The sequence below is a fragment of the Leptinotarsa decemlineata genome, unplaced genomic scaffold, assembly GCF_025532065.1.
Source record: "Leptinotarsa decemlineata unplaced genomic scaffold, Ldec_3_MD MMD2_tig00000199_RagTag_RagTag, whole genome shotgun sequence".
Classification (NCBI taxonomy): domain Eukaryota; kingdom Metazoa; phylum Arthropoda; class Insecta; order Coleoptera; family Chrysomelidae; genus Leptinotarsa; species Leptinotarsa decemlineata.
In genome coordinates, this window is record NW_027412544.1 from 15,236,640 (window position 1) to 15,251,051 (window position 14,412).

Below are 14,412 nucleotides of genomic sequence, written 5' to 3' on the forward strand. Positions count from 1 at the left end.
TGCCTCGCTGACGTGATCTTAGCCTCCATCTTGTGTACACGCCGTTCAATCTTCCGAATCGCAAGACCGGGATTTCGTACTTTCGATTCGGAAAGCGATTGAACGACTCTATACACGGCGGTGTTGATTTGCCAGATGTCAGCCTCTTCTGTTCAATGGACCTCCGCATCAAAACAAGCCAGTTCTTGTGGCTTCAGGGGCCTAATTCTGTGGAGCGCCCTGCGTGTTTTGATTTCGTCTCCATTGGTGGTATGGTGCGAGTCTCCTATCCAGCCGTCCCAACGGGTGGTAGAACTGTCACTTCTACTACTTCGTTAGCAGGCTGTGAAGGAGCTAAATAGCCCTGGCGCCGAATATAAGATACGTAATCCCTAAGGTTTTGGGCGGAAAAGGCGGCATGCTCAGGATGTGTTTCACACCACAGAGCATGCAATCTCGCCATGTACCCTCTTCTCGCAGGCTCACTATTCTCGTAGCAATGCATAAGGCTATCTCTTAACTCATGCGTCCACTCAAAACGCCCGTTTTTCATTGCCAGAGTTGTCATCGGTAGGCAAATCATCGTTATGGTTATGGGCCCCACCACCTTGCCTCTGACCCCTCCGAGCGGGTCATTTGTGGGGGCCCCTTCCTTGATTATTGGGAACCAAGTGTTGGGTCCACCGGGTGGTTAGCCCTGTGGAGTCAAGGCCGGCACTGGAGGGAGAATAGAGTTCTCCTTCCCGGGTGCGCCTGGGCTGCCGGTCCGGTTTTGCACCAGTTGCTCGGGTAAGTAGTGCCGCAACTCACCAAAGGCCAAGGGTGTTAGTGGCCATCCCTGCTTATTATTATTATTATTATTATTTCATTTTTATTATTAATATTTATTTGGAAGACCCTGAAAAATGGGAAACAATTCAAACCAACATACAAATAATAACAAGAAAAAAGGTTTTAATAAGGACTTTAACAAATCACTTGTTCCGTATATTAGAAATTGCATTTCAGTGGACAAGAGGACAACACACAATAACAATAAAGCATAAAGCTAGGTTAAGTGACATTTTCGAATAACGTGGGTTGATTATTAGGGCACGGTAAAACATCGCGTGGCTTCCGATAACTGTTAAATAATATTAAAATACCACTTGAAGTGAAACGTTCTTGAAAACAGTACTCATGCAATAAATAAGAAAAAAATGAGTCGAATCAACTCCAGCTAGTCACGCTGTTATTTTGAAGTTCTGAACCTACGCCACACCACATACCCAAGGTGACTTTGAGAGAGTGTTTTGAATTTGACCTTGAATGCCCTTCACCAACGACACACGATGCAGACGAAGTGACTTTGGTGTAGTGTTTTGGGTTGGACTTTGAACGATCTTCAACTGCGTAGATGAGGTGGCTTCTAGACTTTTTGCTTTAGCTTTGAACGACCTTCAGCAATATCACATTATGATTTTGAGCGCTAGATATGTTAGTGATTGATCATGAACTCCCAGCCTATGGTAAAGAAGCACCCACCTCTCCTGTAACCGATTTGTATAAATGTTCTGGGAAACACCATTTCACATTCAGTTTGAATAACCCAACATACTCGAATAGATGAGTAAAAGTAGTGTTACAAAGTAACTGCGAAAATATTTTATATTACCATAATTTCACTATATTTGGAATAGATCATTTGAAATTTAATATCAAAGAAAAGATCATTTCTGCAATACTTCAACAAACTGAGGCTATGGAGCAGATATCTATATCTTTGACTATCGATAAAGGTTCTAAAATTGAGAAGATGTTAATGCTGTCCAAATATAATAGATCCATTCATGTAGTTTTACTGGATGAGTAAAGTAATATTTCTTTCAAATCATGGTTTCCAAAACGAGTCACAGAACATCCTACAGAAGAAATGATTCGAGAAATGAATTCATCCAAAGCCAAATTCATTTTCACTTATATATATGGGTCAAAATTTTAGGATTAAACCGGTGTCAAAACCTGCTCACTCGTCAGATTCGATATTTCAAATTATTTCAAAATATAACTTCAATCTCTTTATAAATAATAGTAAAATATGGTATATTAATATATATTATGAATTAGCTTTCTCGCTTCATACATGGTCAAATTTCAAGTGAGTGTATTTTTTGCAAAATAATTTTCAATATTATGAATGCAATTCGTGTTTTTTCAGTGCTTTTTCTTCTACAAATATGTGGATGCAATATTCAGCCGAAGAGTGGCCGAAAGTAGTACCTAGATTTGGATTCTGCTATAAAAAAGGGTGGCTTGGGAATTAGGCAACTTGAGTTTTGATGCTCTACATTAGCCATACTCTTAGAAATTAGAAACGAATTCAAAACACCTCTCTATTTTCGACCGTTTTGACGCGGCGTATCACGATTCACGAGGCGCAGCTGAACTTACTTGTCACCCACTACAGTTTTCTTTGTTCATTCAAATAACTGGCATACTTTGGTAAGCCGTTACCAACGGGCCGCCGCTCAAGACAAAGCTACCGTTGCCTTGCCGAAAGGCGACGTTCGACTACCGGAGAGGAAATTTTTAATAATTTTTTTGAAAAAAATAATAGTTGGAACGATTGCATTGACATTAGTACAGATGGGACCAAGGCGATGACAGGTAAAACGGCAGGAGTAGTGTCACGAATAAAAAATAAAGCGCTTAATTGTAGTTCCAGCCATAATATCCTGCATAGACAAGCACTTGTGATGAAGCAAATGCCCTCAAATCCAAAGATAGTTATGGATGAAGCGGTAAAAATAATTAATTTTATCAAATCACGACCACTACAATCCCGATTATTCTCATTATTGTGTGGAGATTATGGCAGCAAACATAAAAAACACTGCTGCTCCATAAAGAAGTGCGATGGCTGTCTTGGGGTGAAACTTCAACAAGGGCATTTGAACTTAGAGCCAAGTTACAAATACTTACAGATACTTCTTTTAATTTGAAAAGCCGTTTGTATGATAAAACTTGGTTGTTCCGACTGTTTTTTATGGCGGATATCTTTAAAAACTGAACGAATTAAATTCATCATCACAAGGTGAACAGACAACAGTGTTCCAAGCCTGTAACAAAATAGCTGCTTTCAAAAGAAAATTAGATTTTTGGATTATTTAAGTAAGAGGGAAATAGGAAGCTTTACGCCACTCGGTGAGATAACGACTCAGAAATGTTTCAAAATGATGTATTTGATGAATTTGTCCAATATCTCACTTCGATGAGCGCATCTTTCGAGGATGAAACTGAATTCATGGAATCATAATTTTTTTTACCCAACTTGCAAAAGCCCGAAATTATGTCAAACGAGATATATGAATATCTTTTAGAAGTGTCACCAAACACAAGTATGGAGTCACTGTTCAAAACGACACCTCTCAACGATTTAGGTGCAGAATCCCTGATGAATATTCAATGCTTTCCAAAATGGCTCTGAATATTCTTCTCCTGTTCCCAACAACATATTTGTGCGAAACAGAATTCTCAACCTATGCAGCCAAGAAAACAAAGTACCGCAATAGACTAGACACTGAATCTGAATATCTTCTATTATTATACTTGTTATGTATGTAAGTAAGTAATAAGTAACTGTTACATTGTATTTTTATTATGCTTATTAATAAAGAATACACCTTTAAAAACTATTGTTTTATTGTAGAGTTCCGTTAAGTATTTCGCTTTCCAACAGGGTTCCGTCACAAAAAAAAAAATTGACAACCGTCTATACCTATTGAATAATTGATATCGTTGAGATGTTGAATATTAATGGAGATTAAATGTTATTTCACAGAATAATCATAACAAAGATTCCAATTTACTTATATGAAAAAATTTCATTTCGAACCGATGTTCATACAATCAAAGGTATTTTAACACCACCAATTCACCATCATGAATTCTTTAAACGGTCCTTAAGTTACCAAATTGGCTACGTGTACAACGGTACCTATTCCAAACGAAATTAAAAAATTGAATGTAATTAGTTTTAAGTACTTACATAAGAATGTTTTGTGGAAGCAATAAACCAAAATAATACATTTCAGATCCCTAAGTTATTAAGAGTCCCTATTATTGGTTTTTTTCAAATTCTGTATTATACGCATATTCCATAATGTTAAGGTTATGTGAGGTTAAGTGGTAGAACAAATCTGTAATTTTGAATTATTGATTTGAACTTCGCCTTTGACGTCATCCCTAGGATCATTAATGTTCCAAATGTAAAAAAAATCTATATCTATCCTAGATTGACAGAATAAAGACACATTATTATTATTATTTTTTTTCACCGTAGTGTGCGCTGGTCAGGCCCTATCCCCCGAAGCTCCGATACATTTGGGAGGGCGCGCCAGCATTATCAACCAATGACCACTCCCCCACCGTGGGGTAAGTGATCATTGGGTCCGAGAACCATGTGCCCTGAACAAGCGCAGTGAGCCAAGAATAACAGCCTTCTGCATCTGTGCGGCTAAGATTTCTGCCTTAGTGCGGCAAGCCGGTATGATTTTAAGATTCGAGAGTAGAGAGGACATCATTCCACCAAGGACTCCAATAATCAGAACAACCATCTTGACAGAGTGATCTGGATAGAGTCTGCGGAGTTCGATGAGAAAATCTCGATATTTTATCCCTTTCTCGTCCTCTTTTCTGACGATATTCGTCTCACCAGGAGCTGAAAACTCCACGACAAATATTGTTTTGCTCTGGTGGTCGAGAAGGACTACATCAGGCTTATTAGCTTGTATGAGCCTGAGGGTAGGGAACGAATAGTTCCAATAAATTTGGCACTTCTCGTTCATCACAACGGATTTAATATCCCCTGGAGCGTAGGGCAACACCGGTGTCTCGTCAATACCGTAAGAGTGCCGTAGATGGTAATATAGCACTCTTAGGGCCGCGTTATGTCGATGGATATAGGCCGAGACCGTATATGCTGGACATGCTGATAGCAAGTGCATTAGGGTCTCGGGCACCTCGCGGCAGGCTCTGCACCTTTTGTGTCATCCTGGCAAGCCATGATGAACCCTTCAGTTTCCGACTTCAGCCCACTCGACCTGAGAAAAGCGAAGGTTAGTCGCTTTGATAAGCCAAGGCCTCCAATGTAATTATTATTATTATTATATATTTAATGATAAATACCACTCTTGGTATTCCCTAATGTAGTAAATGTTGGTATCACGAAAGATGTAAGAAGATATAATACTGAATATTCATATGAATAAGTATCACCAAGAAACTCTTAGAGAATTTCCAAGACTTTTTTCTAGTTATGAATGGACTGACCCTTTACTTTATGAAAATTAATAACATTATCCGTGATAATAATGAGTCTAAAATAAATCAAAATGACGGGCTGATTGTTTATATCAAAAAAACTATTTCAGCTAATGTCCAAATCATTTCTTTAACCGACACAAAACTATTGAGGATAACATTTTTCCAGAATCATTCGAATACCAATATTGAAATAGGAATTACAGCCTCATACCGGCCCCCTTCTATCGATTTGCCAACCTACTTACTTGATCTGCAGAATTATTTTTTAAATTATAATAAAAAAACTATTGAACTTTTTTTAGGAGATATTAATATTAATCTACAGGACATGATTACACAACACACTAACCTATATAAAAATATAATAAGCGAAAATGGTTTCCATTCATGCATTAACGTTCCCACAAGAGAAACAAAAGACTGTAACGCCATCATTGATCATATTTTTATTAACAAAAATAATTTTATAAACCATAAAATAAATGTTGACCCATCTGTTATACACAGTAGCTTGACAGATCATTATGCAACATTTATATATATATCTCCCGATTACCGAAAGCGAATACGCCACCGACAATAACAAATTTCAAAACAATAAATTTCGGCAAACTGAAAGCACTATTGAATAGAGAGAATTGGAATGAAATTTTATCATGCAATGAGCTACAAATTTCATACAATAAATTTATAGATAAACTGAAAAAATATATCACGGAATCAACTGAAACGAACATTATAAATATCAAAAAAAACAAAAAGCTAAAACCTTCCTTGGATAACATTAGGACTGATACAGTCGATTAAAACGAGGGATAGCCTAAAAAACATTTCTGCTTAAAAATACTCAAGAAAATGAAAGAAAATATAAGGACTATAGAAATAAACTCAATAACTTAATAAAACGAACAAAAAATGATTATTATAAAAATAAACTACAAGAGGTTAATGGCAACTGTAAACAAACTTGGAAAATAATCAAAGATATCACAAACATGGATGCAAATAGAAATAATGTAGAAAGCACAACAATCAATAAAGGAAATGGTGAAACCGTAAGTTGTAATGAAGAAAAAGCTAATCTGTTCAATAACTTTTTTCATAGGTGCAAATATTGCAAAAAAAATTGAAAAATGTGACCTACCCAAAAACTTTATAAATGATACCAAGGTAGCATCCTCCTTATTTTTCGAACCAGTGACAGAAAATGAAATAATATGTCTAATAGTGCACTATATAGTGCACCAGATCCTGACGAAATAACTAGCAAACTGATAAAACATATAAATCAATACCCTATTGAAACCACTAGTTCATTTGATTAATTTGTGTTACAAAAAGAGTAATGTACCGTCTCAGTGGAAAGTTAGTAGAATAACTCCAGTCTTTAAATCTGGAAGTCAAAGTGAAATATGCAATTACCGACCAATTTCTGTCATCAATAATTTTGCGAAACTATTCGATCAATCTGTCAAAAATCGAATAATGTATTTCTTTAGTAAACATCAGGTAATAACACAACAACAATTCGGGTTCATAAACAAATCGAATACAGAAGATGCCGTGCTCGACTTCGTAGAACAAACAGTAGGGGCCTTGGACAAGTCTTCGAAATGTCTTGCAGTATTTATGGACTTGGAAAGGCGTTCGATACTGTGTCACATGAAATCCTACTCCAAAAATTGTGTAATTATGGCATTAGAGGTCATGCTCTGCAACTAATGCAGAATTATTTAAAAGAACGGACTCAAACTGTTGAAATTGGTAGCAAGCTCAGTACAGCATTACAAATCAATGTTGGTGTACCCCAGGGTACAGTACTTGGCCCGATTCTTTTTCTTGTTTACATAAACGCAATTACACAAATTAATGAATTTCACGGTCATATAGTGTGTTATGCTGATGATACGGCCTTGATCTTCACTGGTGAAAGTTGGGATACAGTCTATGAAACTGCTGAAATCAATGTGAGAAAAATTCTTCTTTGGCTGAATAATAATCTATTGAGTCTAAATGTGGATAAAACAAAATTTATGGCTTTTTCACTAAATTCAGATGATCAGCCGCATATTAATGAACTGAAATTACACAGAATGACATGCACAAAAAATTACAATTGTAAATGCCCGATAATAGAAAAAACTGTATCCATGAAATATTTGGGTCTTGTTATTGATCAACATATGAGATGGGACAAACAAATTTCATATGTAATACAAAAGATGAGACTACTTATGCGTAAATTTCATAGTCTCAGAGATATTCTTTCTAAAAAAAACCTATTATTAATATATCAGTCTTTGGCAGAATCCATTATAAGATATTGCATGACATCATGGGGGGGGTACTTTCGACAACCACATTAACAGCTTACAAATAACACAGAACTCAATTTTGAAAATAATTTTGAAAAAAAATAGACGATTTTCAACGGATCATTTATATCAAGAGACTAAATTACTAAACGTAAGATCATTATACAGTTACCTGTGTCTAATATGGATGTTCCCGAAATTTAGTAATTACTCAACTCATATAACGGTAAGAACTAGAGCAACCGATAATTTAAATTCCAAAATACCTCTCTACAAGAAGAGCCATACACAAAGATTCGTGTTTTATTATGGTCCGAAATTAAACAACATACTCCCAGTAGAATTGAAAATTATCAAAGGAATTAATAAATTCAAACAAAGGCTCAAACAATTCATAATCGAAAACCCTCAAAAATTTGACATATACTAAAAAAAATAGTTACTTACTTAAAATTTTTGTTATCTTTTTAAAATGTGGCGTCCTTGTACAAGTATTAATAGTAATAACGAATGTGATATAACAACGCAGAATTTTTCCAAGGTAGTGATTCCAATAGCGATGGTGAACAATGCGAAAAAGATATACCAATAATATCTTTAAATCACAACGTTATGAAGTCTTCGGCATTTTTACTTTTTGATAATCAACAAATCAACATAACAACCCCTTATTTAAGAAAAAATATTAATCGCACCTTAAAAATACTTAAAATAGGTGAGGTGTTTATTTGAGTAGGTGTAGATTCTTCTTTTGAATATTATTGGTTTTTCAAAAATATCAAACATTAAATCACTTGTGATGATGCCCTGTTTGGAACCTTTGGTGTAGTGTTAAACTGATGAATTAAAATAACGGTTTGATATTGGGAAAAGTTAGTTGTTACCTAATGTCACAATACCTAGGTACTTAATATTTATGTAATAAACAAAGTAAATCACAAAGTAAGTCGCAAGTCGCGACATGATTAGGCACGTGGACGCGGCAAAATGTTATGTCGCTTGTATGAAACTCAACGAGCCGAACATGACCGATCACAAGGCGAGAACTCCCGAATGCAGTTTCGGTATCGATCGTAGTTTCGGCAGGTTTGCCGCCGAAACCGAAACCCGTTTTTTTGCCGAAACTCGACCAAAACCAACACTAAGCGTAACAAATACTCAGAACAAATAACAAATATAGAGAAGAACAACGGCAAACTTTCTATTTCGACGAAAATTGGTATGACACTCACGACAAAGTTACGAAATAGTGGTTCAAGAATATGTACTAACATGCCTGCAAACAATGGATCGCGGCTAATCATTGTGCATTGCGGAGGAAGTAAAGGATGGGTTCCGAATTATTTGAAATTATCTGGAAAAAACTTGAGGACTGTAATGTTCATAAGAACATGGAAGCTAATATTTTCAAGGAATGGTTTGGAAACACATTGATCCCAAATTTGGATGCGAATAGTGTAATAGTTCTTGACAACGCTTCCTCATTCGCAACAGCTCATCAAATTACCTAATAAAAATTCGAGGAAAGATGATATACAAAATTTTTTAATGGATATCAATTTGTATTTTAAAGATTACTATACCAAAAATCAACTACTTGAAGTTTTACAGACAAAAACCTTTTGCTAAAGTGTATGCCCTTGAGAGTATTGCTGAAAAGTATGGACAAACCATACTGAGACTTCCACCCTATTTTTGTATTTTCAATCTCATCGAGTTGATTTGTGAAAATCATCAGGCGTAAAAATTATTTTTCAATATTTGATAAGAAGCTAACAGAGCTAATTAAAGATAAAGTATTTAATATTACCGAAGAAGACTGGCAGATTTAAACGACGACAGTGATAGGGAAACAGAGAATATGGAAGAGGAATCATCAGAAGCTTTTGAAGAAAGTTAGTGAAGTGTTTTTGAAGCGATCGATTGTTTATATATGTGAGTAAGTAGTATTTTTTTATTTTTGTTCAATTGTATTATTTTTTACTTTACTTACTTAATTTTATTTCACTATTATTTCATTTCAGTTTTTTTTTGCCTAATATAATTGTTATTTACAGCTATTTATTCTTATATAATCAGAAATGATTATTGAATAACGAAATTAGTTAGCTCCATAACTATATTATTAAAGGGGATCTGTTGGAAAGTAGGTTGCACTATATCGTTTACTTGAACTATACCTATTATTGTTGTATATAAGAACTGTAGCCAGTGTGTAATATTCATTTTTACCGTGTAAGCTACAATGTTAGCGAAACACGTCTAGAAATTGAAATGTTTGTGAAAATTGTGTAATTATTATCAAGGATAGTTTCTTCTAGTTTTCAATACTAATAAATTAATTTGGTTTGCTGAAAGAAAATATTTAGGTTTCCCCAATAAACTTTGTTGATGAAGTGTGGGATTACCTTTTTGTATTCCAATTACAGTAGAATATGAAATAAACAATATTGAAGATTTAGAAAAATCCATGAAAAATATTTATTTTGAAGTTTTGAACCATATTCAGTATATTATCAAGTAGGTATATCAAATTTCCTATAAGAAACCATTTACATACATGTGTTTAATCAATTCTACTGATTTTGCTTCAACTTCCTCTGCACTATATCTTTCATTGGTATCAGATATTCTCATGTGTTCGACCTGAGTAAGCAACTCTGAGATGTCCATTGGGTACTCTTCTCTAACCGTGTGATCCCTTAGCCCTAGAAGTCCCATCACGAACCCAAATTTACAATACATCTTCCACTCTTTTTTCAGTGTTTCCTTAGAATATAATTTTTCTGGGTCGCAGTTCATTTTCATTAAGGTATTCGACAACGATTTGTGATAAATATCCAAATAGTAATCGAGTTCTTCAAAGATCTCCGATGATCCTCCAGCGTAAAAGCAATAGGACAAATCGAAAACTGGAGTTCCAACTCTTGACCGATGAAAATCGATAAATCTTATGTCAACGGGTTTTTTGTTTTCCTGTAATGTAACAATAATTTCCATTAAACTAGGCATCATAATTTACATAAATAGTTTACAGGAAGTAATTATAGAGATAGTATATGATTATCAATAAATAATTTAAAACCATGTAAATCAACACAAGCTAATCATGAAAAGACATCCCATGAAAACGTTACTTTTAAATGATCCATAATAAGGAATTCATTGTTCGGGAAGAGTTAATATAATATAATTTGAATATAAATTGTTTTTTTGTGGGATAGTCGTGGACAGGTGTTGAAAAATAATAAACTGGTTGACGTAAGAAGGTTTTAATTGAGTCAGTATTTTAAATATCAGAATCATGGGGAATTATCCTATTCTCGATAGGTAGCCGGAAGGTTCGACGTGGGTGCTTTGTTCACTCATTCAATCGACCGCCGTGTTAGTCGGTGATTCAAGCCGCAGGCTGAACCACCTTCTGGAAAGGTCATGGCCTCGGTATTTTGGGATGTGCGTAATGTAATATAGACTATCTTAAGAAAGAAAATACCACATGCACACATACCTACCGGTGATCTACGCCGATCACCTACCGGTAATCGGCGTCGTGCCAGATCCCGTACCCACATGTGGTTCACAATTGGAATTTGGACAACCGCTATAAAATCGACCGTCCACAATCGGTGTGTGTGCATTTAGCGTAACATGATGCACAGTTTTTTTCATTGATACATTGAGTACCATTGATACACTTAATACGATATAAAATATTACAGTTTCTATAACATTCAGATACTAAGTATTCAATGTGCCGAGAGAAACTGAACACACCAGTGAAAAGGATCCCGAGATCTTTCATCTCATCGATTCTCTGTAAATTGGTGTGATTAATGAAATAGTCCTTGATAGTGGGTGACTTTTTTCGTGTGAAACACATTATTTTGTATTTAGCAACGTTGAGAGATAGATCAGATACTGAAAATTAATTAGATAGATTATTGGGATCATCTAGAACTTTTTCGCTTTCGATTCTTCTAAAAAGCTTGAGATCATCGGCAAATAGGAGAAATTGAGAATGCCTGATATACCGAAAAACGCCATTAACAAATAACACGAAAAGGAGAATGCCCGAAATGGTGACGTGACAGTACGGCGATATTGGTTCATTTATTTTTTATTAATATAGAAAATTATGGCAGATATCGTGATGGAAAATGATACAATCCACAGTGTCCATACTTTTAGGATGGAAAAACGTCAGTCTATGTTTTTAGTGTTTCATATTATCTTCATCTAATATATAAAAATCTTGTGTCACGATATTTGTGGTCGATCAATTTTTATGAAATTATTCTTGTATATTTCCTATGTATGAGAATAGGTAGTGAAGAATATTACACACCTCTAGGAAATTAGGGTGTCCCTATCCAGAAAGTTTTTTTTACGTTTTTTTTATTTATTTTTGTTTTATTTGGCATCAAATTTGATACACTATATTATGTAGAAATAATTTATATGGCAGAACAATGTTCGCCGGGTCAGCGAAACTTTGCGAAACTGATATGTGTAAAAACACGTTTGATGTTTTTTAGTGCAAACTGTTATGTTACTGATAGGTAGTTTTGGTTTTATAAAAAAATAGTGAACGTGCTGCACTTGATTAGTACTGAAAAGCCGTCACAACCAGTGCTTGTACTTCCGTACGTCAGAGGATTGTCGGAAAGATCATAAGAATTGGATCCAAGTACAACATACGAACCTGCTTCAGATCCGGAAACAACCATCCGTAGCAGCCTCACGAAAACCAGGCCACCAAATGCGGACTGCAATTCCAAGGTTTGCATTTACAGGATACTCTTTTGAGTGCGACAAATTCTATATCGGTGAAACTAAGAGATTATTGAAAATCCGCATTGTCGAACACAAGGCGAGGAAAAACCAGCAAATCGGGAAAAGCAGAGCATTTTTGGATTCATCAATATAACATCAAGTATGGATTCATCAATATAACATCAAGTGGTCTCATGCTGAGATCATTCACAAGAAGGAACACTGGTTTGAGAGGAAGTTCAAAGAAGCTGCATATATGTTGTCCAACGACGCATTCAGCCAACCTAGCGTAGAGATACGAAACATTTGGAAACAAGTGGATAACGGTCAACTTTCGGCAAACGACCAACTCCCGCTAAACCGGTGAAGCGAAAGGAGGAAAGAGAGGATAGGAGAAAGCGCTCGAATGACCTATAAATAGTCATCTCTCGGAGAAAAAGTTTTGTCATTACCCGAAGATGATTGTGGATACTAACAATCGAAACGTCGTTAAGTAACTTGGTTTGAAATCTTTTCTGTTTCTTTTTATAATTTTTCGCTTATTTTTATCCTTTTTATTTTTATTCATTTCATTTTTCAGTTTTTTTTTAATCTGTGGTCATTTTCATTTTGTGTTTTGATTGTTATATTCGTTTATTACATTTTCATTTCACGTTTTTTTTGTTTAATATAATTGACGTTTCAGCTATTCATTCTAATTTAATTTGTTCTTATATAGATTTCGAATCATAGTAGAATAATATCAGACAATGAAAGTTCATTAATAATTAACAAATTAAGTGGGAAATTTTACTTCGCGTCAAATACTGCCATTGTTATAGTTGCGAAAACAGTTATAATGTAACATTTGTACAAGAGTCAACATCAATTTTATGATATTTCATCAATTTTCAACCTGAAAAAATAACTACATATAAATAAAATAAAAAACTTTCATAAACTTTCATCACATCATCTTTATGGTATATATAGGTAGGTATATATTTATAAATATATATATATATATATATATATATATATATATATATATATATATATATATATATATATATATATATATATATATACCAACCTATACATATATACCTACATTATATTTGAACATGAAATTGCTTGGCCAACATTCCCCATGTGTAATTACAGCGTTTTTACCATCATACTCTGTGGATTTCGAAAAACCCCTCCATCCATAATCGATATATTTTTCAAATTGCTGGATCATGTCTTTGTTAGGTTCCTGTGACAAATATATTCCACAGTCCTGTAGACGAATAGAAAGACATGTTTGCCACATTTTCATATTTTCAAGGCCGCTCCAATAGTTGATCAGATCCTTGGCCATCTCCCGAAAACTGTAAGGGAATTTCGATTTGAACGCCATAGACAGTCCATGAAATTTCCCATATTCAGTAAAAATCAGCTCAAAATGTTCTTTGTTAAAAACCACGTGTTTGTTTATCGTTTTGAAATTTTTGGATTTCAAGTTTTCGAAAAACAATTTTTCTTTTCCTTCTTCTAAATCTGCGACGTAAAATTTGGATATTTTATCGAAGAACCCTGGACAGTGGGCTATTTCTTGAAATTTCAGATAATTTGTCCATATTATCTTATAGAAGATGGCTTCGTTGCAATACATTAGATCTATAGAAAAATTTCTTCTTGCTGTTTCCTCTGTATTTGCAGTTTTCACCATCAAATCCAATGTTTCATCAGTATGTTTATCTTGAATTGTAATGAAAAGCAGATCACCCATATACCCTTCTTGTTGTCTAATTATTTCGCAATACTTAAAATATGGCTCTGATCCTTTGAAACCTTCCCTTATTATGACTTCTTTCAGAGAACCGCAAACTTTTGATGACTCTTCCATTTCAAACTGAATTGCCGACTCAAAACTGAACACGAATTGTTTGAAAGTACAATAATTTCCTCCAACAGTCTGGACTTTGTTCAACATTAATTCCACTAGTTATCTATATTTTCAAATATACTTTTTGTTTCCTTTTTTGTAGTCCTGTGAAAGAATGGGGAAAACGATTTG

The 14,412-nt window shown here is 34.7% G+C and overlaps 1 protein-coding gene across 1 annotated transcript; it reads right to left on the reverse strand.

Moving 5' to 3' along the window:
• Window positions 1–2,911: 2,911 nt before the first annotated feature.
• On the reverse strand, window positions 2,912–14,356 carry LOC111509390 (uncharacterized). The gene is made up of 3 exons (XM_023165136.2): window positions 13,462–14,356; window positions 10,159–10,574; window positions 2,912–3,077 (listed from the first exon to the last, which is right to left on the reverse strand). Exons 1-3 carry the CDS (start codon window positions 14,326–14,328, stop codon window positions 2,927–2,929), a joined length of 1,434 nt encoding a protein of 477 aa, XP_023020904.2. The 5' UTR covers window positions 14,329–14,356; the 3' UTR covers window positions 2,912–2,926.
• Between the last annotated feature and the right edge of the window lie 56 nt (window positions 14,357–14,412).